The 27293-nt window shown below is 62.5% G+C and overlaps 3 protein-coding genes across 5 annotated transcripts; 1 reads left to right on the top strand and 2 right to left on the bottom strand.

The window, feature by feature from the left end:
• Nucleotides 1–73: 73 nt before the first annotated feature.
• On the top strand, nt 74–10361 carry Mfsd12 (major facilitator superfamily domain containing 12). 2 transcript variants are annotated; one of them, XM_076559314.1, is made up of 10 exons: nt 74–412; nt 2888–3098; nt 4016–4154; nt 4231–4413; nt 5368–5460; nt 5552–5644; nt 6333–6503; nt 6581–6675; nt 7162–7292; nt 7397–10361. In XM_076559314.1, exons 1-10 carry the CDS (start codon nt 124–126, stop codon nt 7417–7419), a joined length of 1428 nt encoding a protein of 475 aa, XP_076415429.1. In that variant the 5' UTR covers nt 74–123; the 3' UTR covers nt 7420–10361. The 2 variants fall into 2 exon arrangements, with proteins under 2 accessions (XP_076415429.1, XP_076415430.1); XM_076559315.1 differs by lacking the exon at nt 74–412 and adding an exon at nt 1644–2371.
• Nucleotides 7955–9781, bottom strand: Tektip1 (tektin bundle interacting protein 1). Of its 2 annotated transcripts, XM_006978129.4 has the most exons (4): nt 9642–9781; nt 8616–8854; nt 8418–8543; nt 7955–8149 (listed from the first exon to the last, which is right to left on the bottom strand). In XM_006978129.4, the coding sequence occupies exons 1-4, from the start codon at nt 9722–9724 to the stop codon at nt 7977–7979; spliced, it is 621 nt and encodes a 206-aa protein (XP_006978191.2). In that variant the 5' UTR covers nt 9725–9781; the 3' UTR covers nt 7955–7976. The 2 variants fall into 2 exon arrangements, with proteins under 2 accessions (XP_006978191.2, XP_042123478.2); XM_042267544.2 differs by lacking the exon at nt 9642–9781 and having other exon boundaries at nt 8616–9006.
• Nucleotides 10362–11277: 916 nt separating the features above from the next.
• On the bottom strand, nt 11278–24583 carry Fzr1 (fizzy and cell division cycle 20 related 1). The gene is made up of 14 exons (XM_076559313.1): nt 24372–24583; nt 15525–15635; nt 15315–15440; nt 15161–15224; nt 14900–15027; nt 14664–14746; nt 14396–14579; nt 14048–14113; nt 13526–13628; nt 13262–13446; nt 12772–13005; nt 12549–12653; nt 12092–12184; nt 11278–11994 (listed from the first exon to the last, which is right to left on the bottom strand). The coding sequence occupies exons 2-14, from the start codon at nt 15591–15593 to the stop codon at nt 11953–11955; spliced, it is 1482 nt and encodes a 493-aa protein (XP_076415428.1). The 5' UTR covers nt 15594–15635; nt 24372–24583; the 3' UTR covers nt 11278–11952.
• Between the last annotated feature and the right edge of the window lie 2710 nt (nt 24584–27293).

Below are 27293 nucleotides of genomic sequence, written 5' to 3'. Positions count from 1 at the left end.
AGGCGCGCGACTCTGATTGGCGAGCGTGGCCGTCGGTCGGCGGCTCCGCCCCGTCGAGGCGGCTCCGGGAGCGGCGGCCGCAGAGCAGCGCGGCTGTGCGGGGCGGCGGCGCCCGCGGTCGTCATGTCGCCTCCGCCGGGCGACGCGGGCCCGGGGCCGCCGCGGACGCTGTCCCCCGCCGCGCGGCTGAGCTTCGCGGTCGGTCACTTCCTCAACGACCTGTGCGCGGGCATGTGGTTCACCTACCTGCTGCTGTTCCTGCACTCGGTGCGCGGCTACAGCTCGCGCGGCGCCGGGCTGCTGCTGCTGCTCGGCCAGGCGGCCGACGGGCTCTGCACGCCGCTCGTGGGCTACGAGGCCGACCGCGCCGCCTGCGCGCGCTACGGGCCCCGCAAGGCCTGGCACCTGGCGGGTGAGCCGTCCCCACCCCGGCGGTCACTCCGGGCAGTCCCCACCCCGGCGGTCACCCCGGCCGTCCCCACCTCTGACTGTCACCCGGGTGTCCCCACCTCTGTCACCCGGGTGTCCCCACCTCTGTCTGTCACCCCGGGTGTCCCCACCTCTGTCTGTCACCCCGGGTGTCCCCACCTCTGTCTGTCACCCCGGGCCGTCCTCCTATTGCCGCCCAGTGTCCCCATCCTCCCCGCTGACTGCCATCCTGTGGCGTGACCCCTTCCCTCTGACACTCACCCAGTGTCCCCTTCTCCCCCACTGTCACCCTGTGTCCGTCCGAGTCTCGCCTCCTGCCTCTCTCTTTCCAGGATTCTGTCACCCCAGTCTTGGCCATGCCCTTCCCTGACTGTCACCGGGCGGTCTAGCCTCCGTCCTCTGAACACCAGCCTCCTGTCCTGCCCCGTGCCGCCTGCCCTCCCTCCAACCCGCCTGCCCTGCCTGGGACGGCCCAGCCGGGGGTCCCTCTCCGTTGGTGGGGACATTGGGGAGGTTGGCGGTGGGGTTGTGGCTGCTCCTCTTGGAATTCCAGCCAGCTGCCCGGAGGCTCAGGCCCTGCCCCTGGGGTGGGTGGCTGCCGGCCCAGCCCTGCCCCTTGGTGACATTTTTTCGGGACAGAACAGTGGCTCCAGGCTGGGTGCTGAGCGGCAGCTGCTGGAATTTCTAGTTTCTCAGGATTGTTCTAGGCTGTGGACCCTGGAAGATTCCGGGACAAGAGGGCCGTAGTAGCCTGGTGTGGGCGTTTGAGGTGCAGCCTGGACACCTGTCATATTCACAAGCTGAGGCAGGGGGATGGCTAGTGAGACCCCGTTTTCAAAAAAGAAAAAAATACTCAGAAGGGCTCGTGTTTGCCTGGAGACTCGGGGCCAGCTGAGCCTGCCAAGGCCCTGGGCCCGGGCCTGGGCGTGGGTGGGTGGTTTGGGGGGGATTCCCTGGCCCCCATCACAGGGGGACAGACTGGAGAGGCACCCAACCCGGTGAGGCAGGTAGACACCCCAGCAGACTGACGACTTCTCTACGCTGCCTGGGCCAGGAGAGTGAGGCAGTCCTGGAAGGAGGCTAGACCGCCCGATGACTGTCAGGGAAGGGCATGGCCCAACAGAACAGACTGGGGTGACAGAATCCTGGAAAGTGAGAGGCAGGAGGCGAGACTCGGACGGACACAGGCTGTCCTGGAACCCACACCGTAGCCCAGGCTGGCCTCGAGCTCAGATTCACCCGCCTCTGCCTCCCGGGTGCTGGGACTAAAGGCGTGCGCCACCACACTGCAGATGAGCTGCTTAAACCTGAGAGACTTACTCCACTTTGGGTCCCAGAGCCAAACAAGAACTCTTAGGTTAACGGAGGCCCAGAGAGGCCAAGCCGCCCACCTGCAGTTGACCAGCCTGACCCTGGCTAGGCCAATGGTTAACCAGGCCCCAGAAAGAGCAGGGTGTGGTATGGTCACGGGAGAGAGTCCAGAGGCCACACGGCCCCCTGGGGCAGCCCCTAGGAATCTGCCCCGGTCCCTTCCTGGGGGTTGGTTTCATTTCTCAATCCAAGGCATGGGGGTTGGTGAGGTCACCTCCGGGAGGAAGGGGAAGTTGGAAGCCCAGACAGAGGGACGAGGCTCAGAGTCCTTTCTGAGGGTTCCCTGTCTCACCGGGCCTCAAGTTCATCAAGTTCATCTACTTAAAAATGTGGTGGCGCCTGCCTTTAATCCCAGCTGAGGCAGGAGGATCAGGCGTTCAGGGCTGACCTGGGCTATGCAGTGCCTTTGCGCTCCTCCAGACTGAGTGAAAATGTCTCCCTTTGGGCTGCAGAGGGACCTCAGATATTGACCCACCTGGGGCTCGGTGTCCGCAGCCTGGCCTGAGTGCCTTGGACATGGGAGGGATGTGGCTGGTGGCGCCTGCGCCAGCCCCAGGGAGCCTGGGGTCAGGTGGTCGGGCGTCCCTGGGTGTGGGTGTGACAAACCCCGGGACTGCAGACACACAGCAGAGGCTGTGGGGGGATGAGTGCATGGGGCAGCCGGGGAAGGCCCAGGGACAGGCGCTGGAGCAGGGGCTTGGCTGGTCGGCCTGGGGGGACGGCATGATGGGGTGAGGGAGGGTCTTGCATTCATCAGTGTCCTTTTCTGAGTGCATGGAGCAGGACAGGCACCACGTGTGTCCTGTCCCCAGGACCAGGAGCGGACTGACTCCTCCCTGCCCAGCTGGTCTCCCCTCCCCCCAGGGCAGAGCGTAGATGTGACGGGGGGTGGGGTGGGGTCGGGGGGTGACCCTGAGCTCAGAGCCGGCGAGGGACCCCATCCTTGTCCTTTCTCCGTCCTAGTCACAGGCATGGAGAAGACTCCTGGCCTGCTGTGGCCTGTTTCTCCGTCTGAGCAGAGGGTGGAGGCGGGTGCCCTGATCTGTGGCCTCCTCTCACCCCTGCCTGCCACCCTCTGCCCTCACAGGCACCGTCTGTGTCCTGCTGTCTTTCCCGTTCATCTTCAGCCCGTGCCTGGGCTGCGGGGAGGCCACCCCTGAGTGGGCCGCCCTGCTCTATTATGGACCCTTCATCGTCATCTTCCAGTTTGGCTGGGCGGCCACGCAGATTGCCCACCTGAGTCTCATCCCAGAGCTGGTGACCAGCGACCACGAGAAGGTGGAGCTCACAGCCCTCAGGTACTCCAGGGTTGGGGATGGCGGCCTAGCTGGGAGTCTCGGGAACTGTGTCTCTGTCGGGTGAGCCACGGAGAGGAAGCAAGGACTCTCCTGTCGCCACACTTTCTCCTTTCCTTGTTTTGTTTCTCTGTGTCCCAGGCCGTCCTGGATCTCACTCTGTAGCCCAGGCTGGCCTCGAACTCAAGAGATCCGCCCGCCTCTGCCTCCCGAGTGCTGGGATTAAGGGTGTGCGCCACCACTGCCAGCCCATATTTTAAAAAATATGGGAGGCAGAGCCAGGCGGATCTCTGTGAGTTCGAGGCCAGCCTGGGCTACCAAGTGAGTTCCAGGACAGCCTGGGCTACAGAGTGAGATCCAGGAAAGGCGCAAAGCTACACAGAGAAACCCTGTCTAGGAAAACAACAACAACAACAAACAACAAAAGAACAAAACAAACAAAAAAACATTTGAGTCCGTCTCTTCCCACGTGGCCCAGGCTGACATTGCCCGGAACTCCCCTCGGCCTGCAGAGTAGCTAGAGTGCAGGCGTTCACCAGCCTGGACTGCGCCTTGACGATTCTCTGAGGCCAGCCGAGTGGTCTGTGACCCCAGGGTGCAGCCCAAGGCCTGTGTCCTGAGTCACCTGATTAGGCCAGGCCCTTCAGGGACACCCGCTCTTCAAAGGAACCCCAGCTCAAGGGCCTCATTGTCCCCACGGGACTGGGCCCTTTGCTCTACAGCGGATCTGTGGCCTGGTCCTCGGGGAGTCACACTCAGGGTGGGACGCTGTGGCCTTGTGGACCAGTTCCGCCAGTTTGGGGAGTTAGGGGGTGGTGTTCTGGATTTCTGACCGACAGTAAGCATTTATTGAGCACTTGCTGTGTACCAGAGACCGCGTCTGTGGACTGTGTGCGCTCAGCCCGGCCCCTCGCCCACAGGTACGCATTCACCGTGGTGGCCAACATCACGGTCTATGGTGCCGCCTGGCTGCTGCTCCATCTGCAGGGCTCCTCACATGCGGGGCAGGACGACAGTGTGGGTGACCAGCTGGGCGTCCAGGATGTGCCGGTGTTTCGGGTAAGTCGGGGCGTTCCGGTCACCCCAGGGTCCTCGAGTCTGCGGGAGCCATGGCTGACCCTGCTGTCCTTCCCAGAACCTGGCCCTGCTGGTGGTGGGCGTGGGAGCCGTCTTCTCCCTGCTCTTCCATCTGGGTACCAAGGAGGGGCGGCGCCGGCCCCCGGGCACGGAACCTGATGAGCACAGCCCCTTGGTGGCCCCTCCGGCCCGGCCACATCTGCTCTGGAAGCACTGGCTTCGGGAGCCAGCTTTCTATCAGGTACGTTGTGGGGGCCGAGCTGACTGGAGAAGACACCAGTCCCTCCAGAGCCACCCAGGACAGACATTACCAGTGGATCTCATGCTGGGTCCCTGTACCCAGGGCAGGCATTACTAATCAGCCTTCTATTTTACATCCAGAGCAGACATTACGAATCAATCTTCTTTTTTTTTACTTTTATTTTATTTTATTATTATTATTATTTTATTATTTTTATTATTATTATTTTATTTTATTTATTATTATTTTTAATTTTATTATTATTTATTATTTATTATTATTATTATTTTTATTTATTTATTTATTATTATTATTATTATTTATTTATTATTATTTATTTTATTATTATTATTTATTATTATTATTATTTTATTATTATTATTATTATTATTATTATTATTATTATTATTTTTGGTTTTTCGAGACAGGGTTTCTCTGTGTAGCTTTGCGCCTTTCCTGGATCTCACTTGGTAGCCCAGGCTGGCCTCGAACTCACAGAGATCCACCTGGCTCTGCCTCCCGAGTGCTGGGATTAAAGGTGTGTGCCACCACTGCCCGGCCCCATGAATCAATCTTCTACAACCACGGCATACGTTATTTTTTAACGGTCCATCCCGTGCTCAGAGTGGACGTTACTGATTTCCATTTCACTCCCAGGACAGACATCACTAATCACCCCTTCATTGACCTCTCAGGGCAAACTGATTTCTGTTTCATGCTTAGGGCAGACACTATGAATCAGTTTCCCATTCCACATGCAGGGCAAACGTTACCCCATCCAGGACAGACATTACTAATCACAGATTTCTTCCCTCCTGGCCTGCTGAGCAGCCATCTGTAATGAGCCAGTGCCCGCTGTGGAAGCCCTCGGCTTGCTCTCCAAATCCCCTATTGGTGGGAGCGCACTGGGTCCCCCCTGACCCCTGGCTTGTCCCCCTGCTGATCTGCCCACAGGTGGGCATGCTGTACATGACCACAAGGCTGATTGTGAACCTGTCTCAGACCTACATTGCCATGTACCTGAGTTACTCTCTCAGCCTGCCCAAGGTGAGGCCGGGGGGTGGACAGCGGGGTGGAGGTGGGCGGCCCCTCCCACCCGGAAGCCCTCTCAGGACCACCACTGCCTCTCCCTCCACAGAAGTTCATCGCCACCATCCCTCTGGTGATGTACTTGAGCGGTTTCATCTCCTCCTTCCTCATGAAGCCCATCAACAGGCGAATAGGGAGGAATGTGAGTGACGGGGGTGGGGGGTGGGGGGGAGGGGGAGGGGAGGGAGGGGGAGGCTGGGGGAGCCCCCCCCAGGGCAGACCCACACCCCTGGTGTCACACAGTGGCCTGAATTCTACAATCCAGACTTCTGGGCAGCTGGATTCTCTGGCCCTCAGGCCACAGGGCTCTGGAATCTTCCAGGCTGTTCTTCTAGTAGCCTGGTGGGTTGGCTTGGATTGCCTACCCTGGATGTAGAATGGAAAGTGGATTAGCAATGTCTAACCTGGCTGTATAGCATAAGGTCGATTAGTAATGTCTGCCCTGGGCGTGGATGGGCAGTGCCTGTCATGGGAGAATAGGACGTGTTGTTTGTTTGTTTTTCGAGACAAGGTTTCTCTGTGTAGCTTTGCGCCTTTCCTGGAACTGCTTTAGAGACCAGGCTGGCCTCGAACTCACAGAGATCCACCTGCCTCTGCCTCCCGAGTGCAGTAGCGTTTTTAATGGTGCTTTCCCCGGGCTGAGGACCGGAGAGGGCAGGTGTCGGGAGGGGGCAGGTGTCGGGAGGGGGCAGGTGTCGGGAGGGGGCAGGTGTCGGGAGGGGGCAGGTGTCGGGAGGGGGCAGGTGTCGGGAGGGGGCAGGTGTCGGGAGGGGGCAGGTGTCGGGCCAGCACTGTGGGCCCGATGCAGGACCCGCCTCCTTCCTCCCTAGATGACCTACTTCACCGGGCTGCTGGTGATCCTGGCCTTCGCCGCATGGGTGGCCCTGGCCGATAAGCTGGGCGTGGCCGTGTACGGGGCCGCGGTGCTGCTGGGTGCCGGCTGCGCCACCATCCTCGTCACCTCGCTGGCCATGACCGCCGACCTCATCGGCCCCCACACGGTAGGGCTGGTGGGCGGGGCCCTGGGAGGCCGCGGCCCGCACCCCGGGGCTGGGCGCTGACCCTGCGTGCCCCACAGCGCAGCGGAGCCTTCGTGTACGGCGCTATGAGCTTCTCGGACAAGGTGGCCAACGGGCTGGCCGTGATGGTGGCGCAGAGCCTGCACCCCTGCCCGTGAGTCCATGTTCCTCCGCCTGCGAACTGAGGTCCCCGTGAGCTAAGGGCCGGGCTGCGGGTGGCACAGACCCACTCGGACCCCTCAGGGCGTGGGTGCCTCAGCCACCCAGCCACCCAGCCGGCCCAGGACAGTGCCGGCCGCGTCCGTAACGGCTAATGCAGAAGTGGGTTGTGGGGGAGGGAAGGTGCCGGCTCAGGACTCGGGGTCGGGCAGGAGGCCGGGAGGGGTCCTGAGAACCTGACCGGTGTTAGGAGCCTCGGTACCACAGCCGGGCCGTGCAAAGGCCCTGGGGCAGGGCCGGCCCACGCTGGAGCTCAGGAACCCACTGGGTCGGGCTGCGGGCGCAGGGGAACTTCGTGTGTGTCTGTGGGGGGGTGTGGGCCTAGGGTGCCCTGGAACGTGGGTGGGAGCCGTGGGGGGGGGGCGGCTGCAGGGGTGCTGCAGCGATCCCCGGGGACCCTCAGCCCGCCTTCTGCCCCCAGTTCCGAGCTGTGCTGCAGGGCCTGCGTTGGCTTCTACCACTGGGTGATGGTGATCGTCACGGGCGGCGTGGGGGTGGCCGCCGCCCTGGCTCTCTGCAGCCTCCTCATCTGGCCCATCCGCATCCGCGCCCGTGAGTCTCCATCGCTGCGGCTTGGGTGGGTGGGGACTGGGGGCTGGGGGGGGGGTGCGACCTGGGACCCGCCCTTCCCAATGCCACCCACTCCTCAATTTCAGGGGACCTCGGAGACCGGCCCTGACCTGGCTCCCCGCGGCAACAGGACGAAGGACCAGACACCCTACGCCCCTGGCCCCCCACCTGCCTGGGGTCAGAGGGCACGGTGTGCAGGGGGGGGTGATACCTGGCCGAGCTCCCTGCGCCCTGGGTGCCCCGCCCCAGCCGTGGACTCGGCCTCGGCCTGGAGCAGGGACTGGGAGGCCAGGGCCTCGGTCAGCGGTCGGGAGGCCCCGGGTGCGTGCGGAGGGACGGGCGGCCGAGGGAGGGACGCGCGCAGGCACGGGCGGCCGAGGGAGGGACGCGCGCAGGCACGGGCGGCCGAGGCAGGGACGCGCGCAGGCACGGGCGGCCGGGGCAGGGACGCGCGCAGGCACGGGCGGCCGAGGCAGGGACGCGCGCAGGCACGGGCGGCCGAGGCAGGGACGCGCGCAGGCACGGGCGGCCGAGGCAGGGACGCGCGCAGGCACGGGTGGCCGAGGGAGGGACGCGCGCAGGCACGGGTGGCCGAGGGAGGGACGCGCGTAGGCACGGGTGGCCGAGGGAGGGACGCGCGCAGGCACGGGTGGCAGTGCGGCTTTATCAGAGCGAGGGCGTGAAGGCCGGGGGCGGCTGCCCGGTGGCCGGGCAGGGGCGCTCCCCGCCGCGCTGCCTGAAGTCCTGCGAGGTGTAGCGCGGCCGCTGGGGCGGCGACAGGTCGGGCACGTAGTTGGACCGCTTGGGCTGCTCCGTCCCAAACAGGTTCCTGTTGACCACTGGGGACCCGGACGTGCTCAGAGGCTGGCACTGCGGGACCCTCGGCCTGCTGGCCCCGCCCCGCCCCCGCGACCACGCCCCTACGGCCACGCCCCCGCCCCGTCGCACCCGCTGCCCGGCTCTTGACTGTTTGGTTTTTCTGCCCCCGCTGTTTTGACACCGGGTCTCTCCGCGTAGCCCAGGCTGCCTCTGCCCCGGGAGTGCTGGGGTGACCCGCGTGCACCCCGCCCCGGCTCCCCCCAGCCCCCACCCCCGCCCGCCGCTCACCGAACTCCTTGCCGCGCACGTGCCTGTCCCTCCAGGGCACGCACCCCCAGCGCGTGCCCGCGCCCAGGTACTGCGCCGGCAGCGTGGGGTCCCAGAAGGCCGTCTCCCGCAGGTGCTGCCTGTAGGCTGCGGGGAGGCGAGGGCGGCGTCAGCGTGGGCCCACGGGGGTGCGCGGCCGGCCCGGGGCGGGACACTCACCGGAGGGCAGCCCGCGCTGGCGGCTCTCGAAGCAGCCGTGCCAGCGCGCGTGGGCCTCGCGGTAGGGGCTGTCGAGCGCGTCGGGCAGCATGTACCAGGCCTCGCGCGGCTCCGAGTTGGTCAGGCCCGTGTACCACACCTGGCCGGCCGCGTCCTGGCCCATGGGCGTGAACTTCCAGCGCGTGGCCTGCTTGACGGCCGGCGCCCAGCGGGGCCCCTCCAGGGACAGGTAGTCATGGCTGCAGGAGGGCGGCGGCGGCTGAGCCAAGCCGGCTGCTCCCAGCCTGCTGCCCTGTCTCAGGGGTGTCTGACCCCCTAAAGGTGCTGTGGGGCGAGGGTCCCCCCGTCCCTGGCCAGCGTCTCCTCCGTGCACCACCCCACCTGCAGTCATTATCAGCCAGCGTGGCCCTGCTTCTTTTTGAGGCGGGTCTCACTGTCAGTGTTCACCTTGAGGCAATCCTCCTGCCTCAGCCGCCCAAGTGCTTGTTTAACAGGCATGAGCCTGGCTTCTGGCGTCACCAGGGGACCAAGGCAGGGTCGCGCTTTGCGGAAGCTCCCCATAGATGGTACCCATGCGGTGCCGGGCTTAGGGAATTCGCAGTGGAGAAGGGCGTGGGGCCCCTACAGTTTCAGAGCCCAAACAGGCCTGTGAAATGGGACTGTTTTTCCGGGTAGCACAAACCCGTGCTCGGCATGCTGAGTGAGGAGTGAGCAAGGGCTTTGGGAGGTTAAGAATAGCTTGGGCTACCCCGAAAGATCCTGCGTCAAATTAAAAAAATGTACATCATGGTGTCACATTCCAGCACTTGGGGGGGGGGCAGGAGGATCAGAAGTTCAAGGTCATCCTCAGCTCCAGGGTGAAGCTGAGGCCAACCTGGGCTACATGAGACCTCACCTCCCCAACACACACACACACACACAGCCCAGGAGCTTCCAAGCCCAGCCCACATCTCAGCCACCCGAGGGCAGGTTAGGGGGTGGCCAGCTGGTGCCCGGGTGAAGGGGGTGCCAAATGCAGGGACCCACCTGTGTAGGAGGGCAGGGAAGTACAGTTCCAGGGTGCCCGAGGGGACAAATGGCTGGGAGGCCTCCCGCCTCAGGTTCTCCATGGCTGCCTCTGCTTCTCAGAGGCTCCGACCACCAAGGCCCTGGGGCCATTGTTGACAGGGACAAAGGTGTCCCGGCAACAGGGAAGTGGGCTCCATGACCTCGGCCTGCTTCCTGGTGCGGGGCTTGGGGTCTGTGGCTCCGCCAGCTCCCTACATGGGGGCATCTGGATGTTCTGCTCCCCCTGTCCCACAGCAGGAAGCCACGCTCTCTCGCCAGCCTTTATCCACCCCACCCCACCCTTCTGTCCTCTGGACAAGGAGGGCACTGTGCTCCGTGGGACTCAGTGTGAGCCGGGGGGACTCTGCTGGGTGATGGGTGCCTGCCCTGGACCAGTACTTAGCCACGAGTGGAGACTGTCGTCAGCCCATGTGGAGGGACCTTCAGGACACGGTGCTCAGCAAGGGCCCGGAAACAAGGCCTCGGCATGTGAACTCCCTGACGGAACTGCACTCTAGGCCTCCACAGAGGGAAGTGGCCCTGTGGGGCTGTGGTCGGGGCCTCTTTGGTCATCGATTGATCTGGAGTTAGCGGTGATTGTTATGTAACTGAGGATGCTGAATCCATCGGCCAGCTCACTTTATGATGGCACATTGTACGCTTTGTATATTTTACTACAATAAACAAATGCCAACACAACCACACTCACGCCACCACTGCCCATGGGCAGGGCCTCTATCAGGTGGCAGCTGCCTGGGCACCACGGTCCACAGCACAGACATCAACTCTGGTCACCTGTCCCGACCCAGGGTCTTTGTGCAGACTGCGCCACAGCCCAGACTGTGGAAGGGCACATCTGAGCACCGTTCCCTCGGCCGGGGCACACAGCCAGCCAGGCTTTAGACCTCCTGAGTCCCATGGCAGGCTTTTCCCCAGGGAAACTACAGCAAGCCATGTTGTGGGTGGGGGCCTAGGCCACACCCCATTGCCTGTCCTTCTGGAAGGCTCTGTGGGCTTGGGTTCTGGACCTCTTCCTCTACCCCCAGCTCAGCTAAGTACTGTCAGCTTTACCTAAGGGCAATGGAGATACAACCTTGCTGCGCATTGCCCAGGCCCCCACCGGCCCTCACCCTTCACATCTGGCTGCCCACTGGAGACCAGCCCAGACTCTGTGATCAGTTGGGTGTTGAGGTGGACAGACGGACGAGGCTGCTCTGTCCAGGGGGCGCCTCCTGCACCACCCACCTGGGACATCAGGAACAGAATACGAACTGCATCTAGGTCCCCTGCACGTCTCCTGTGTGGCCAGCTCCCACCAGGAACAGGCCACAGGGGACCCTCTGCACCAGCACACAGCTGAGGGTCCTGACTGGACATTTTGCTTTTGGTGACAGGGCAAAGTCCAGGCTGTGAGTAGCAGCAGGTGACCCTGAACCTTGAACTCCTGACAGGCCGAGCCGATGCCTTGCTGGGATGAGGCCACTGGCCTGGGCTTTGCTAAGAATCGACCAGAGCCTGACAGGAGGCCACACCCCAGCCCCGCAGGCGGCAAACCCCACAGTGACCTGGGTCCCGGCCATCAGCTGGAACAAGGCAAGAAAACGCACAACAGACCCAGGGCGTCACAGATACATATATACACACGTGCACACACCATGGCCAGCCACACACTGGGGATCTGCAGTGTCCCCAGGTGAGGAGGGGCGGCAGAAATGGGGTCTGAGGTCAGGGAGGCCTGGGAAGCTTCCAGAAGGCCAGAAGGAGGTGGACGCGGCAGACGAGGCAGCTGGCTGGGAAGAGGCACGCGGACAGGCATGGGGTCACAGGAGGTGCACACAGACACGGGTGGAACGCAACAGGACGTCAGGGCGAGAGGCGCAGGTCCCCGCCAGCGCCTCCCAGGATGTTCCGGCTGGGGTGACACTCGGGAGGTTGCGGGGGGCGCAATGGCTCTGGTCCACAGGTCCCAGGTGATACTGGGTTTGGGGAATTGATGGGATCTCGGGCTTCCTGCTCAGCTGTGTCCAATATGGCTCGGGCAGTGGTGACAGGGAGGTCACAAGTGTCCATCTGAGCGCTGACGGCCAGCAAGAAGGGGATGCAGCCGGTGGCTGAGGGTCCCCGTGTCCCTGTCCCAGACACTGGCTCCACAGCTCACAACGAGGCGTTTAATGAGACTCTGGGGTCTCCGGCCCGGCTCCCGCCCGCCAGATGCCTCTGAGGACTGCAGGGCCCATGCATGCTGGCTGCTCCATCTCTGCCCCATGGGCTGCGCATCCCGCCCGCGGGTCTATCGGATCCGGGTGAAGAGGTTAAGCACAGACACGGATTCCTGGGAACAGGGAACATGAGTGACTGTGTGCCAGGGCGCCCTGAGAACCGAGGGGCGTGACAGCAGGGGGCAGGCAGTCACCCCCCACCCACGTTACCTTTGTAGAGCGTGTTTTACTGAAAACATTCCAGAACCGCAGGGTTTCATCTCCAGCCCCGGTGACGATGGCCTCCCCGTCAGGGGACATGGCCTACAGAGGGGACAGAGGGCCCTGGTTGTTCTCCAGCAGGCAGGTTCTGAGACCCAGGCAGAAGCCAGGCAGGTGCCAGGCAGGGGACACAGACCCTGGACTCCCGAGCTGGGCAAGACACAGCTGGGCCTACCAGGTGGCCAGGGACACTGACCCTTATGCTGGACAGAGGCCAGGCGGCCCGAGGTCAGCTGGGGGGGATCCTCCCCTCCCCGCATCCCAGGACGGGGACACTGGTTAGTGGTGGCTTTCCTCCTGAGATGAGGAGCGGGCAGCCGGAGGCTGGTGTGTCACACCCTTGGCCGTCCAGAGACGCCCACCACGTGCAGCCGCAGGGGCCAAGGGCAGCAGTACCAACACTCACCAAGTAGAGGACCCGGTACGAGTGGCCGGTGAGCTTGGCCACCTGCGTGAGGGACGGGTACTTCCACACGAGGATCTGGTTCTGCGAGTAGCCGTGTGTGCTCACCTAGTGTGGAGACCGGGAGTCAGAGCCGCAGAGGGCGCGTGCAAGTGCACGGGCCGCCGGGCTGGGCCGCCGGGCTGGGCCACCTCCGCGCCCGCTCGTACCAGCCCTGCGTGCTCACCAGCTCGTTGGCGTGTTTGGACCAGGCCAGGTTGCACACTTGTGAGCCGGTATCGATGCACTGGAGGGGCTGGCCCGTCAGGGTGTTCCAGAAGCGGATGCAGCGGTCGGCTGTGCCCCCGCCAGACGCCAGCAGTCCATGCTGGTGCGGGGACCAGGCGATGGCCTTCACGGCCGCCAGGTGCTCCGTGTACTGCTGCACTGGGCTCACCGTGGAGTGGTTCCAGACGAGCAGCTGCGGGCGGGGGGCAGGCGGGGCTGTGACCGGGCGGGCGGGGGCAGGGGGCAGGCCGGGGCTGTGACCAGGTGGGCGGGGGGCAGGCCGGGGCAGGCACACCCCACGGCCAACTCTGGGGACCCCAGGGATGTGGGCTTTGAATACCTGGGCCAGGACCTGGGAAGCCCCTCCCGTGAGGCCTCAGGCTGCCCCGCCCCAGGTTCTAGTGTGGGCCTACGCGAACGGTGGACAGGGAGGGTGACAGGAGTCCTACCTTGTTGTCATTGCCCCCCGAGGCCAGGAGCTGGTGGTCTGTGGACCACTTGAGACCACACACTTCCTGCCGGTGGCCCTGCAGCCGCCGCTCCGACTGCAGGGGCGGGGTGCGGATGTCCCGCTGGAGGATCATGCGGTCGCGGCTGCCGGATGACAACTGGTCTGCGTTCCAGGCCAGCGCCCCTACAGGGTGACAGGAGGTCAGCCTGGGCCTGCTCCAGGGCTGTGCCCCAGGGCGCGGCTGGGCTGGCCAGGTCCTCACCCACTCGCGCAGTGTGGCCCTCCAGCACCGACAGCTTCTTCCCAGCAGCCGCGTCCCAGATCTGCACGAAGCCCTTGTGTGTGCCCACGGCGACCAGGTTCCCCTAGGGCGACAGTGTGGCCAGGTGGCCATCAGGTGGGTGTGGGGATGAGAAGTTGGCTCACCTTGTGCTCCCCAGAGACACAGGGCCGTCTCTATAGCTCGTTTTTTCTGTTTTGCCTTTTAAAACATGGGCTCACTGTAGCCCAGGCTGCCACTGAGTCGAGATGTTACCCAGGCTGACCTCAAACTCAGGGAGATCCTCCAGCCTCAGCCTCGGAGTGCTGGGGTTATCCATCACCGGTCCAGCCCCGTGCTGGGGCACACACACCAGCCCCCCCAGCACTGCAGGCCGCTGCAGGAGCAGCGCAGTCGCACCAACATGGTGGCCAGGAGGCGGCTGCTGGGGGGTGGGGAAGACGCCCTCAGCTGAGTGGCCTGACTGAAGACCCAAGGGCCAGGGGGCTCCACCTCCTCACTCACCCGCTCAGACCAGCCCACGGAAGTCACCGAGTCCCCTTCCACAGAGAGGTCACAGAGCCGGGTCACCTGTGGGCAGGAGGCAGAGCAGGGACTGACGGGCTGGCCCCAGACCCGCCCTCTGCTGCCTCCCCAGGACCCACTCAGCACAGAGACGCCTCAGAAGCTGGCAAGGGGACCAGCGCCCCAGAGCCCACGGGGCCCCAGAGCTGCTGCAGGGAGAAGCCGGGGTGTGGGGGGCACCTGGACGGTAGGGGTGGCTCTCTGCAGGCTGCTCCCTCCCTCCCGCCCCCTCCCTGTGGGCTGCACGGGGGGTCAGTCAGACCCCCCCCAGGGTGCCTGGGCGCCCACCTGGCTGGTGCACGCGCTCCACAGGTACACGCAGGTACCCAGGCCCACACTGAGCACGTTGAGGGAGGACCAGTCCACCAGGTTGAGGTAGAAGTCGTCCTGAAGCTCCGGCGCATCCAGCACCTTGAAGGGAATCTTGGAGATCTTGCGCGTGGGCTTCCGTGGCGACCGCAGCAGCTTCTGACTGCGGGGACAGCAGGACACCGCTCGCTGCCGCCCCGGGCCCGTGTCCCCCCATCATCACCGGCGGCCCCCGGCCCCGGCTCACCTCTTGTTGCTAACGGGGGACAAGGAGTACGGGGACACGTCGTTGCCGTCATCGGGACTGGAGCGCTTGCTGCTGAGGGAATACTGCGGCAGGGACAGCGCACTGAGCGGCCGCCGCCACCTCGGGACTTGTAAACCCTGAGCACCCCAAAGCTGACACAAACGGGGCAGGAGGCGCACAAGGGCCCAACAGGTCCGGACCCCCCGCCCCGCGGGCCCTGGCTGCCCCCGGCTCACCGTGAAGAGGCCCTTGTGCTCGGGCGTGGATGGCTGCAGCCGCCGGTCCTCCGTCTGCGGGTCCTGCACCTTCTCGATGCCCGCGCCCAGCAGCTCGTTCTTCAGCAGCGCCGAGTAGGCCAGGCCATCTGCAGGGGGCGGGGCGTTGGGAGCGTCTCGGGGGCGGGGCCTCGGGAGGGTGGAGTCTGTGGGGCGGGGCATCAGGAGAGGGCAGACTAGCTGGGCGGGGCCTGTGGCTGAGTGGGCGGGGCCGAGCCTCACCTTTGCCGTTGTCTGAGGTGGCGTCCTTGGCCTTGCGGTTCTGGCTGGGGGACTTCTCGTTTTCCTACGGGAGAGGAACCCGTGGGGGTCACCGCAACACGCGGCTGTGCCCACCCCAGGGTGACGGGCCCGCCCGGCCCAGCCTGGCTCTCACATTGATCCTGTGGAAGTTCACGCTCCAGTTGGCTCCGGCCCGCGAGGGGATGAAGCGGTCACCATGCTTGCTGGGCGAGGACACTGGGGAGTTGGCTGGTGTCAGGGTCCTCCGCATCTCTGAGACCTGGGGGAGGGAGGGCTGGGGTTAGCCGCGGTGACCCCGGGCAGGCCCTCAGCCCATGCACAGTGCCCTTCCCCGGTCACTCACACAGGGCACCGTGTTCTCATTCTGGATGATGATCTGTCGCAGGAGCCTGCGCTCATAGTCCTGGTCCATGGCGGGCGGGCGGGCGGGGCGGGGCCCGCAGCCGAGGGCAGCCTGCAGGGCAGACAGAAGGAGCTCATAGCAGCCCGGGCCGTGAACTCAACCGAAGAAAACAGCCTGCTGGGCAGCTTTGCAAATTTTATTTTCGATACAAGGTCTCATGTAGCCTAGGTTGACCACCAACCTCTAAGAAGGAGAACCTTGAATGTGTGTCACCATGCCTGGGGAGCACCCCCGGGTGTCACCGCGCCTGGGGAGTGCATCCCGGGTGTCACCGTGCCTGGGGAGTGCACCCCGGGTGTCACCGTGCCTGGGGAGCACCCCCGGGTGTCACCGTGCCTGGGGAGTGCACCCCGGGTGTCACCGTGCCTAGGGAGCACCCCCGGGTGTCACCGTGCCTAGGGAGCACACCCCGGGTGTCACCGTGCCTGGGGAGTGCACCCCGGTGTCACCGTGCCTAGGGAGCGCATCCCAGGTGTCAAGGACTCAGCACCCCTTAGCCTGGAAGCAGGTGCTGTGCCCCAGGGGTGGGTGGGTGGGCAGCGGGATCCCTCCTGGTCCTGCCATTCCAGCAGCCTCAGGCTGGCCCCGCTGCACCCGAGGGTCTCGTGTGGTGAGCCTCAGTCCCTGGAGTGACCAGTGCTAGCGGGGAGGTGGGGCCACCACCAAGCCATGAGTGTGGGGGAATTGGGGACACAGCCTTCATCAGCAATTGGAGCCACTGTGACCCATGACCCTTGGTGCCCACTCAGACACCTTGCACTTGAGGTGGGAGCTGTGGCCGGCCAGGGCAGAGCTCAGAGGCTGTCTTGCCCAGGATCGCAGGCCGCGGGGCTATTGCTTGCTAATACAGGCCCAGGCCCTCGGCCGGCACACCATGTGGCAAAGGCCCCCAGCCTGGGGACAGTCCCTGCTGCAGCACCCAGTGCAGGGCTCCAGGGCTGCCCACCTGCCTGAGGCCCCAGACCCCACAGGGCCCCTCTGGCCTGAGCCCTGAGCCTTCCCTCCACCCAAGGCTGAACACACTGAATACAGAGAAAGGCAGAGACACTGCGGCATCCTTCTCCGGGACACTCCACTTTCCCAGACCGAAGCGTGGTCCTCATTCAACACCAACTCCCCAGCCTCCCTGGAGCCTGGCACTCTCTCAGGCCCCAGTCCCTCAAACAGCTGGAGGACCATGTGACCGAGAACTGTGCTATATTCCTAGACGTCCACCTGAGATGGACGACCCCCATGCTGAGGCCTGTACAGCTGCAGGTCCATCCACACACTGGAGCATTACTCAGCCATGAACAGGGAGGCACTAACATGACCTTGAGGACCCAGACACAGAAGGCCACAGTGTGGGCTCCATGACAGGAGCCCACAGACACCGGGGGTGAAGGAGAGGACTGTGCCCACCACTCAATCCAACCACCACCCTGGAGACGGGCTCTCCCTGTGTACCAGGCTGCTCTGGAGCGCTTGGAGGGTCAGGAGTTCAAGTCCACCGTTAGGTGCACAAGCAGAAGGTCGGCCACTCACAGAGCCAGGCCTGGAAGATCCAGAGCCTGGGAGCGTTCAGAGCATCACCTCAACGCCACTGCAGCTGAGGCCGACTTGGGGGCGGATCCAGACCATTCCTGCTCCCAGCACTATGGCCCCAGGCATATCTTCCACTCACACCAAGCTTTGGGCTAGGCAGGCACACGTTTAACTGTGGCGACGTGAGGCTGAGGGGCGGGGTGACGTGGGGGGGGGAGCCGAGTCACAGACCCTGCCTGGTGGCACAGCCACCGTCTGGTCTGGCAGGGCAGACCCTCCCCTCCCTCTGCCTGGCCCTGAGGGAGAGGCTGGACTTTCTCTTGCTCCCTGGTCCCCAGTCCCTGGGTGCAATCGTGACCCAGCAGCCGGGTGGCCTAGGCCTGTGAACTCCCATCGGGTGGCAGTTCCTGGCTCCAAGCCTGGCTCACTCCTCCTAGGCCCAGTCTGGCCCAGCCAACCCTGGGGAGCTGCTCTGGGTCCTGCTGCTTCCTGCTGTCTCAGTCTCCCTCAGGCACCCTGACTCTGGCTGTATCCCAGGATGCTGTGGGTGGGGGTGTCTGGGCATGCAATGGTGCCCAGCGCCCGGCAGGGCTCGGGCCGTCCCAGTGCGGTGCCCACCGGGGCCAAGAGCCCAAGAAAGCGAGTGGGGCCACGGAGGTGATGGGGCCATCGGTCCTGTGGCTGCCCCAGCCAGTGCCACCCACCCCCACTGCACGCTTGTCCTCTTGCTTGGCACTGGGTACTGGAAAGCCCTTGGGCTCCTGCCACCAGGAAGCTTCCCCCAAGGACGGAAATTCGGCTCATCTGGCCCTCAACCACTGGTCACACCCTCCAGGGGCTACAGATCTTGAAAAACTGGTCCCCACAGCTTGTGTGTCAAAGAACCCAAGGCGAACCCCCACCTGGAGCCAAGTGTGGGGGTTCGCCATCCTGCACTATGGCCACGGTGGGGCTTGCTGGACCCTGCAGGGTGCTGAGGCGCACTCCCGGCCTCCACCCACTCCGTGTCAGGAGCTCCCCAAGGCCTGACAGACACGTGTCCCCAGAGTCGGGAGCACTCCATACTCCTAGGAGGACGACAGAGACTGCTCAAGACTCTCCAGCGCGGAGCAGGTGGGGGACGAGGCTGGCGGCCAGCTGCACCCAAGGCCCCGGCACCACCCCCGCCCAGGCCCAGCAAAGCACCAGGCCTTTTCACCCCAGTCTCCCCCTGTCACAGCTGGTGCAGCTGTGTGGTCAGGACTGCTCCCTGCCCTGGAAACTCACAGGGCGCCGGAAGAGCTGAGCCGTGTGAGTGGCCGAGGACAGAGCTGGGTCAGCTCCTGAAGCAGTGCCCATCTGGGGGCGCCTGGACCCAGGGCCCCTCATATGTGACCTTAAGTCACATGTCCCACAGAGCTCAGGTGCTGACCGGGGCCTCTGCTCCACAGACGCCCTTAGGGGCCAAGGGCAGGGACTTCCCATGACCCAGGCTAACAAGCAGCCTGTTGCCCAGCTCCCTGCACCCCAGGAATGGCGTCCCCACCCCACTCTGCTCTCATTGGTGTCACCACAAATTCCCGGTGAGGCACACAGCTCTGGCCAGAGTCTCCGAGTCTCCAGGAGACCCTATGCCCAGGAACCTTGAGTAGGCGCATGGGAGACCCAGGGAGACCCGGGTTCACCCCCAGGGTGACCTCGGGCTCTTCCTCTGAGTGTGTGTGTGTTTGGGGGAGGGTGGGGGACACCTGCGGAGCTGGGGCGCACGAAGGGTCTGAGAAAGGCTAGAAGGAGTCAGCGGGTGGTGGCCGGGGTAGCAGATGCAGAAGCAGGCACACGACAGGCCCAGATGGCCTCTCACTCTTGCGCGTCGGCCTTCCCGCCACAGGAACAAGCAGAGCAGGGGTCTTGACAGCTCCCGTTAGCGAGGGAGCCCAGGGGTACTGCAGCTGCCCTGGATGCCTGGGGTCTGACCAAGTCACCTGCCCCCGCCTGGGGCCCGGGTGCAGGAACATCCCCAATAGGCGTGTGCACACCACTCATTTGTTCTCCTGGTGCCTGAGCAGACCAGGCGGCCATCACTGTCCTTCAGAGCTGGCCCATGGGGAGAGACACCTGCCACTGTAACCCGGGTCTCCATGTGACCCGGTGCCTCACTCAGGTGTGTGGCTGCTTGCACACTAGACACCCAGGGTCCTCACAGGACGCACAGGGGCTCTGTCCCCTGAGGGCCACAGCACTGCCCACATGGAGCACAAAGGCCCCGCAGGTGCTGAGCGGCAACTCCGGCCTCCACCCCCCACCTGCAGCTGACCCGGTCATCCCGTTCCCAGGCATTGCCCACCCTGGGGGCGGGGTGCAGTCTCCGAGACTCGGGGTTAGAGGATTTCTTAGCAAGGTGGGCTGCTTCCCCAGGGCAAGTGACCCAGCCCCAAGCTCTCTCCCAGTCCCTGGCCTCCAGTCACCACACACACCCTTCACCACTGCACCAGGACAGGAGAGGCACAACTGTCAATGGTCACACCGCGATGGCGGAGGCAGAGCAAACATCCAAGTGTGTGCACCCATCCCCAGCAGAGGGGCACACGAGTGTGTGCACCCATCCCCAGCGGAGGGGGGCATGAGTGTGTGCACCCATCCCCAGCAGAGGGGGGCACATGAGTGTGTGCACCCATCCCCAGCGGAGGGGGGCACATGAGTGTGTGCACCCATCCCCAGCACAGAAGGGGGGCACATGAGTGTGTGCACCCATCCCCAGCAGAGGGGGGCACATGAGTGTGTGCACCCATCCCCAGCACAGAAGGGGGGCACATGAGTGTGTGCACCCATCCCCAGCAGAGGGGAGCACACGAGTGTGTGCACCCATCCCCAGCAGAGGGGGGCACATGAGTGTGTGCACCCATCCCCAGCAGAGGGGGGCACATGAGTGTGTGCACCCATCCCCAGCAGAGGGGGGAGCACATGTCCAGACAGTGATGTGGACTAGGGATGCATGGCAGGAAGCTTTCAGAGCAGAACACTGGGCTGCAGGCTGGTGGACGCCTTATGAGAATGGGTTGACCTTTAGGGAGATGGAGAGTTCTAGAATATACACAGGTGATGGATGCACCACAACTGTCTGTTCTAATAAAACATGAGATATGAGAATGTTACCTGCATAAAGCAGATAAAAATCTGAGAAAACAATAGAAACCAACTTTTCAAGCCAGGCAGTGGTGGCACACACCTGTAACCCCAGCACTCAGGAGGCAGAGGCAGGTGGATCTCTGTGAGTTTGAGGGCAGCCTGGGCTACAGAGGGAGAGCCAGGCCAGTTACACAGAATAACTGTCTAAAAAAACCAAAACAGACAACAACAACAACAACAACAACAACAACAAAAACCCCGCCTTTTCTAAAGGTTGGTGAAGACAGACGGGACAGCAGCCCATCCCCAGAAGTCTCTTGGCCGGGCATGCTGTCCTGGCCCTCGGGAGGTTGAGGCAGGAGGACTGCCTGTGTGCTTGAGGCCTCCTGAGCTAGAGTGAGAGTGTGGAGAGAAACAGGCTGGCCAGAGGGCTCAGCAGGGGGAGGCCGGCGGCAGAGTCTGCACACCTGAGCTGCAGCCCTGGGACCCACATAGTGGAAGGAGAGAATTCACCCCTGCATGGTGGCCTCTGACCTACACATGCACACCCACACATACATGCACGCACACACACACACACACACACACACACACACACACACACAGAGACAAAGACAGACACAGACACCAGACACAAGGAGACAGGTGGGGTGCAGACAGGGCTCCTGAGTCAGTGCTCACCGTGGCATCGGAGGGCCTGGGCCTGCGTTTGGCCCGACCACCTCTAAGTCCGGCTCCAGAGCATGGATGTCCTCTCTGGCCTTGGGCGCCCACACACATGCACAACCCCACACAGACACACATTAGAAATAAAAAGTAAATCTTTAAGAAAAACTACAGCTTTGGGGGCGTGGGGCCACCTGCTGCACCTAACAGCTGAACTAGGAAGGAAGCAAGGCCCAGTGCTGAGCAGGAGGCTGAGGCAGGGGAATGCTGTCCCCGACCCGTGGCTCTGGACTCCCAGCTGCACACAGTGCTGCCTGCTGGACAGGTGTCTCCACCCGCATCCTCAGGGCTCTGTGCAGGGCAGAGGAGACGGCTCACTCCAGAAGCAGGAATCATGGGGCCTCCGGGTATCTGCTACTCAGGGGTCCTCAGAGGACCTTGAACCCTGCTCCTTCTACATGACCCAGAACAGAAAGTTCAGAAGCCTGGGCGTCAGACCCTGAGAGAAACTGGGAAACATGTGCGCCTGGACCTGGACAGGACCCCTTGATGACTGACCAGTCTCTCTCCCTCTCACTCCATTCTTGTTGCTAGAGCCCAGATGGACCTCAAACTCACAACCCTCCAGCCTCAGGCTCCCAAGGCCTGTGTCCTGCCACCCCGTCCCGGCAGGCCCCACCCCCACAGGGCTCTCCTGGACTTCTCAGGAGGAAGAGCAGAGGGACAGCCTGGGTCCTTCCAAGCCCCTGAAGGCACAGGCCTGTGATCCCAGCTACTGTGGCAGTTGAGACAGGAGGATTACCAGTTCTGGGCCAGCCTGGACAACTACTAAGATCCTGTCTCAAAATAAAAAGGAAGGGCTGTGGGGTGGCTTCCTTGGGGACCAGAGCTGAAACCCCAAGACTCTCACAAAGGGCCAGGCCCTGCTGAACACACACACATGTCAACTTCAGTGCTTCCAGCAACCGAGGCAGGAGGATGGCTGAGGCTTCTTGGCTGTCAGCCCAACTCCAGGCAGTGAGACCTGTCTCAAGGGAACAGACAGTGGCAGGGTGGGGCGCGTGTCGGGCTCTCCTCTGGACTGTGTGCCTGCACACACGCATGCACACCACACACACACTTTAAAGAAGGCTTAAGGGAATAAATGGGCAGAGAGATGGCTCAGTGGTAAAGACCACAGGCAAGGGAGCAGGCTTGGTTCCCAGCACCCAGGTGAGGACCTGTAACTCCAGTTCTAGGACACGGCGCCCCCTCAGGCCTTTATGAGCACTGCATGCACAAGGTATGCACATAGACAAGCACACACAGACACAAGCGCGCACGTGTGTGTGTGTGTGTGTGTGTGTGTGTGTGTGTGTGTGTGTGCGCGCGCACACAGACATAAAATAAAAATAAACCTAGCAGCCTAGCTTAGGGCTCAAGAGACGGCTTGGTGGAAAGAACACTGGCTGCTCTTCCTGAGGAGCTGGGTTCAGTTTTCAGCACCCACAAGGTAACTCACAACTGTCTGGAACCTCAGTTCCAGGGGACCCCACACCCTCTTCTGGTCTCTGTCAGGCACAAATGTGGTACCCAGACATACATGACATACATGCAGGAAAAATATCCACACAAGTAAAATAAAGATAACAAACAAAAAGTCCATACACACACCTTAAAAAAAAAAAGAAAAAAAGCGAGGGCACCACGGTCAGGGGCGGGGCATCTGAGTGAGGGGCTGGGACACCATGGTCAGGGGCGGGGCATCTCTGAGTGAGGGGCTGGGGCATGGTTTGTTGCTAAGCTACTGTCTAGCATGTGCAAAGGCCCTGGGCTCCATGCCCAGCACCAGGAAAGGAAACACACCAGTACTCCTGCAGCTCACACTTAGCCTCCAACCCTCTAGTACAAGGAAGCAGAGGCCTCGTATTGGCAAAGAGAGTACACCCTTGACACCAGCCACAAGACCTTGACCCACAAGACACACTGGGCTAAAATCCCTCAAGTACCAAGTACACCCTGGAGATATCCTTGGAGGAACCCCATTAATATCTGCAGCACTTGTTGGGCGTGGTCACGGCCCACGACTTTAATCCCAGCACTCAGGAGGCAGAGGCAGGCGGGTCTGAGTTCGAGGCCAGCCTGGTACACATAGCGAGTTCCAGGACAGCCAGGGCTACACAGAGAAATTCTGTTTCAAATAACCAACCAACCAACCAAACAAACAAATAAACAAAATAGCCAATCCAGCCCCAAGAGAGCCAGAGCCCCCAAAGTCCCTTTCTCTCCAAGCCTGATCTCCAGACCCGGGGTGCTGTCTGTTCTAGGTGATTCTTCCCTGGGGAATCACACTCATTCAGGCTGCAGGAAGGAGCTGGGATTGGGGTCCAGCAGCCAGAGGAATGAGGTCATCTCTCACACAGGACAGGTAGGGGACCTGCTTCCCACCATCTGCCCTGGACTAGGGAGCGAATATGGGGTGGGGGCATGGGAGGAAGGACACTTCTCCATGGGTTGGTGTCAGGAGATGGGTGGGCAGGGTGATCTGAGGGCTCTGCAGAGGACAATGGCTTTGAATCGGGGACAGGACGGAGGGGCCTGGGCGTTCAGATCTGAAGGGGCATGTGGTGGGCTTGGGGACACAGACTGCCTTGGCCTTCTGGCCATGTCTCCCCTGAGATGGGGCACCTGGTGCTGGGTGAACCACTGAGTGTCATGTGGCAACTCTCGTCCCACAATCCCATCCACTGGGACCCCCGTGCCCCGACCCCGCACAAGGCCGTGTCTGAGACTCCTGGGCTCTGACTGCAATTTTAAGAGGGTGACTCAGACCCGGGAATTCAGTTTGGATGTAGGGAGTGTCTGAGGCAGGGGGGCTTAGATTTGGAAGTCAACAGGGTGTCAAGGAGTGGTTGTAGCTGTCGAGTTCTGAGTGAGCAGCATGGGGGCGAATGCCCTAAATTTGGGGTAACATAGCTCAAAGGGGTAAGCGGGCAGTGGTGGACCGGACGAGGTCACTGGGTACAGACGGCTCTGGGGTGAAGGGCCTCACCTGGGCTGTGTGGCTTCGGTGGGAGCAGGAAGGCGTGAGCCGGGTTTGGGGGTGCACGGAGCTAGGGGCTGGGGTGACACGGGGCCTGACCGCCCTGGACGTGGACAGAGCCCTGCTCAGAACCGGGCTCCGGGGAAGGAGGGAGGGTGGTGATGGACAGGGCGAGGTCAGGGCGAGGTCGCCGGGTGTGGGCGACCCGGGGTTGGGGTGACGCGGGGCCTGACCTGGGATCAGGGTGCATTTGCACCCCGGGGTCCGGGGAGCCGCGCGGGCGGAGCCGCGGATCGGGGGAGCAGGGCTGGGAGCGCGGCTCCGGGGATAGAGGCTCCGGCAGACACTGCGGGGTCGGGGCCGGGCCCGGGGGTCGCGGCGACGCGGGGTCCAGGGCCAGGCGGCGCGGGGGCCCCGAGAAGGAAGGGGTCGGCCCGGGGGGCGGGTCCCCGAGTCACCTGTGTCCTCACCTGCCTCGCTCCCGTCGCCAGCCGGTTCCCGCCGGTCCCCGCCGGTCCCAGGAACTCGCCGCGCCCGCTCGAGGCCCCGCCGCCGAGCCAGGCCCCGCCGCCGCAGCTCACGGGAATCCCCCGGCCTCCGCGGTCGCTAATATGGCGGCACTCAGCGGCAACCCGGCTCCCTCCCTCCGTCTGTCCCGCAGGCCGCGCGCGCGCCCGCGACCGGCCCCGCCGCCGAGCGCATCCCCGCGCCGAGGCCACGCCCCCGCACGCAGGCGCGCCTAGCCCCGCCGGGCCACGCCCCCTCGGCCCTCCCCCTAACGCCTCCGGGGGCTTCCATGGGGAGGCCACGCCCTCGACCACGCCCCTCGCGGCCCCTCGCACCGGGCACCCGCCAATCCCCTGTGCCCTCAACTGAAGCCACGCCCCCTACCCGTTACCCGACGCCCCTCCTGGGCCACGCCCCCGGGGCCGCCACCACACTGCGTCTGGAAGCCACGCCCTCGGGTCACGCCCACTCCGCACCGGGCTCGCGCCCACCGCGAGCAACTGCGCCTGCGCGAGGCGGCGCGGGGCAGCTCGGGAGTATGGGACGTCCTTCAGGATTCAAATCAATACAGGAAGCGAGGCGGCACGCGTTGCCCGGGGCAACGGCGGTCGGCAGCGCGGCCCAGGAAGACTGGGGGAGTGCGGAGTGGGGAAAACAACGCGGATGACTCGGCGCCGCGGAAGGCGTGGCTCCTGCTCGGGGAGAAGCGGGGACGCGGCACCCCGGGACTCGATTCACCCGCGGACGCCGCGGTGCACGCGCTGCATTTGCCCGTGGTTTTGATTTTTGGAGCCATCTCACTGTCTAGCCCGCTGGCCTCGAACTGGAAGCAATCCTCCAGCCTCGGCTCCCGAGGATGACAGGCATGCGACAACTCCCTACCCCAGCCCCAGAAATAATTCCATCGTGCGCCTTCTGAGTCCTCCCGGCAACCCTAAGGACGAGCGCTGGAAACAAAACCCAAGAAGGCCCCGCTTCAAAAATCCCTGGGATGTGGGACGGCTCACAGGGCAGAGTGATTGCAGCCAGGCAAAGGGCCCGAGTTCAATACCCGGAGTCCACTTGGTGGGAGGACAGACCTGCTTGCAAGTTGTAACTTTCTGACTGTGCGCGCGTGTATACACACACACACACACACACACACACACACACACGCGCGCGCGCGCGCGCGCACCCCTGTAGCTCCCCTGGCTAAATGACACGACACACACTAAACAAATAGAAATCTTGAAAAGTTAGAAAAGACAACAGAGGGCGAGCTGAGGGGCTGAGCTCAGTGGGCAAAGGGGGAAGGGTCTGTGCAAAGGGTCTGTGCAATCACAGTCTGGGATTCTGGTGCCTGACTGCTCTTGGAAAACAAGATGAACCCCACGGCAGGCAGCGAGGCTCTGGGGGAAGTCGGGCCATCCTCCTGGCTGGGCAGGTTGTGAAATCCATAGCTTAGCTGCTGTTCAGAGACGGAAACACAGAAGAGCCGAGCCACCCACCCACCGCTTCCTAACGCGAACATGGAGGCCCCCTTCATTCACCACCTAGTGTCCACCCCCCGGAGAAGGGAGCAAGCCCCATTCATGCAGTGGAACACAACACAGCAGTGAAAAAAGCCAGGTTGTCAAACAGAGGGACCCCCAAGGACACTGTGTTCAGCAAGAGGGCCACACAGTGTGGACTCCATGGCAGGAAATGTCCAGAGATGGGAAGTGGATTCATGGGTGCCGGGGGCTGGAAGGCTCGGGTGGGAAGTTAGGGAGACCAGGATGACCCTGGCTCAGAACAAGTGATGAAGGAGCTGGTAAAGGTGCCTGCTGCCATGCCTGGGACGCTGAGTCGGGCCCCCAGATCCACCTGGAGGAAGGAGAGGTGGGCTCCTGGTCTGCTGACCTCCACAGGAGGCCTGCAGCAGGCACACGTGAGCACGCACAAGAAATGAACATTTAGAGATCTCAAATATACAATAATAATAAGATCGACGGGAAATACAGCCCTGTGAGCATGTTTGCCAACAAGGAGATCCTATGCTCAGAATCCCCCGATGCATTTTTGGGCCCATTTGGTAGAGCCCTGGCCTGGCACACGCACAGGGGAGCATGCCTGTCATCCCAGCGCTGGGGGAGTGGAGGCAGGAGGCTCAGGAGTTGTAGGCGGCTCAGCAGTTAGCGCACCAGCTGCCCCTGCAGTGGACCTGGGTTCTGTTTCTGACACCTACAGGGGGATCACAACCACCTGTGACTCCTCTTCCAGCTTCTGTGAGTACTGCACACACAGGGAGCCGGTAGAGAGAGTGTGTGTGTGGACGAACTGATGCCCCCTCTGGCCTCTGCAGGTACTGCAAGAGTTGCACATAAACTCAAGTTTGCACATTCATACACACAAACAACTCTATCACTATTTGCAGATGATATGATAGTATACATAAGTGAGCCCAAAAACTCTACCAGGGAACTCCTACAGCTGATAAACTCCTTCAGTAAAGTGGCAGGATACAAGATCAACTCAAAAAAATCAGTAGCCCTCCTATACACAAATGATAAAAGGGCTGAGAAAGAAGTCAGAGAAACATCACCCTTTACAATAGCCACAAATAATATAAAATACCTTGGGATAACACTAACTAAACAAGTGAAGGACCTTTTTGATAAGAACTTTAAATCTCTAAAGAAAGAAATTGAAGAAGATATCAGAAAATGGACCTCAAACTCTACTATAGAGCTATAGTAATAAAAACAGCTTGGTACTGGTATAAAAACCGACATACGGACCAATGGAATCAAATTGAAGACCCTGACATTAATCCATGCACATATGAACACCTGGTTTTTGACAAAGGAGCCAAAACTATACAATGGAACAAAGAAAGTATCTTCAACAAATGGTGCTGGCATAAC

This window comes from Peromyscus maniculatus, chromosome 22, assembly GCF_049852395.1.
Source record: "Peromyscus maniculatus bairdii isolate BWxNUB_F1_BW_parent chromosome 22, HU_Pman_BW_mat_3.1, whole genome shotgun sequence".
Lineage (NCBI taxonomy): Eukaryota > Metazoa > Chordata > Mammalia > Rodentia > Cricetidae > Peromyscus > Peromyscus maniculatus.
Note: the sequence above shows the minus strand (reverse complement) of the source record. Positions and strands in the feature narration are given on the sequence as shown.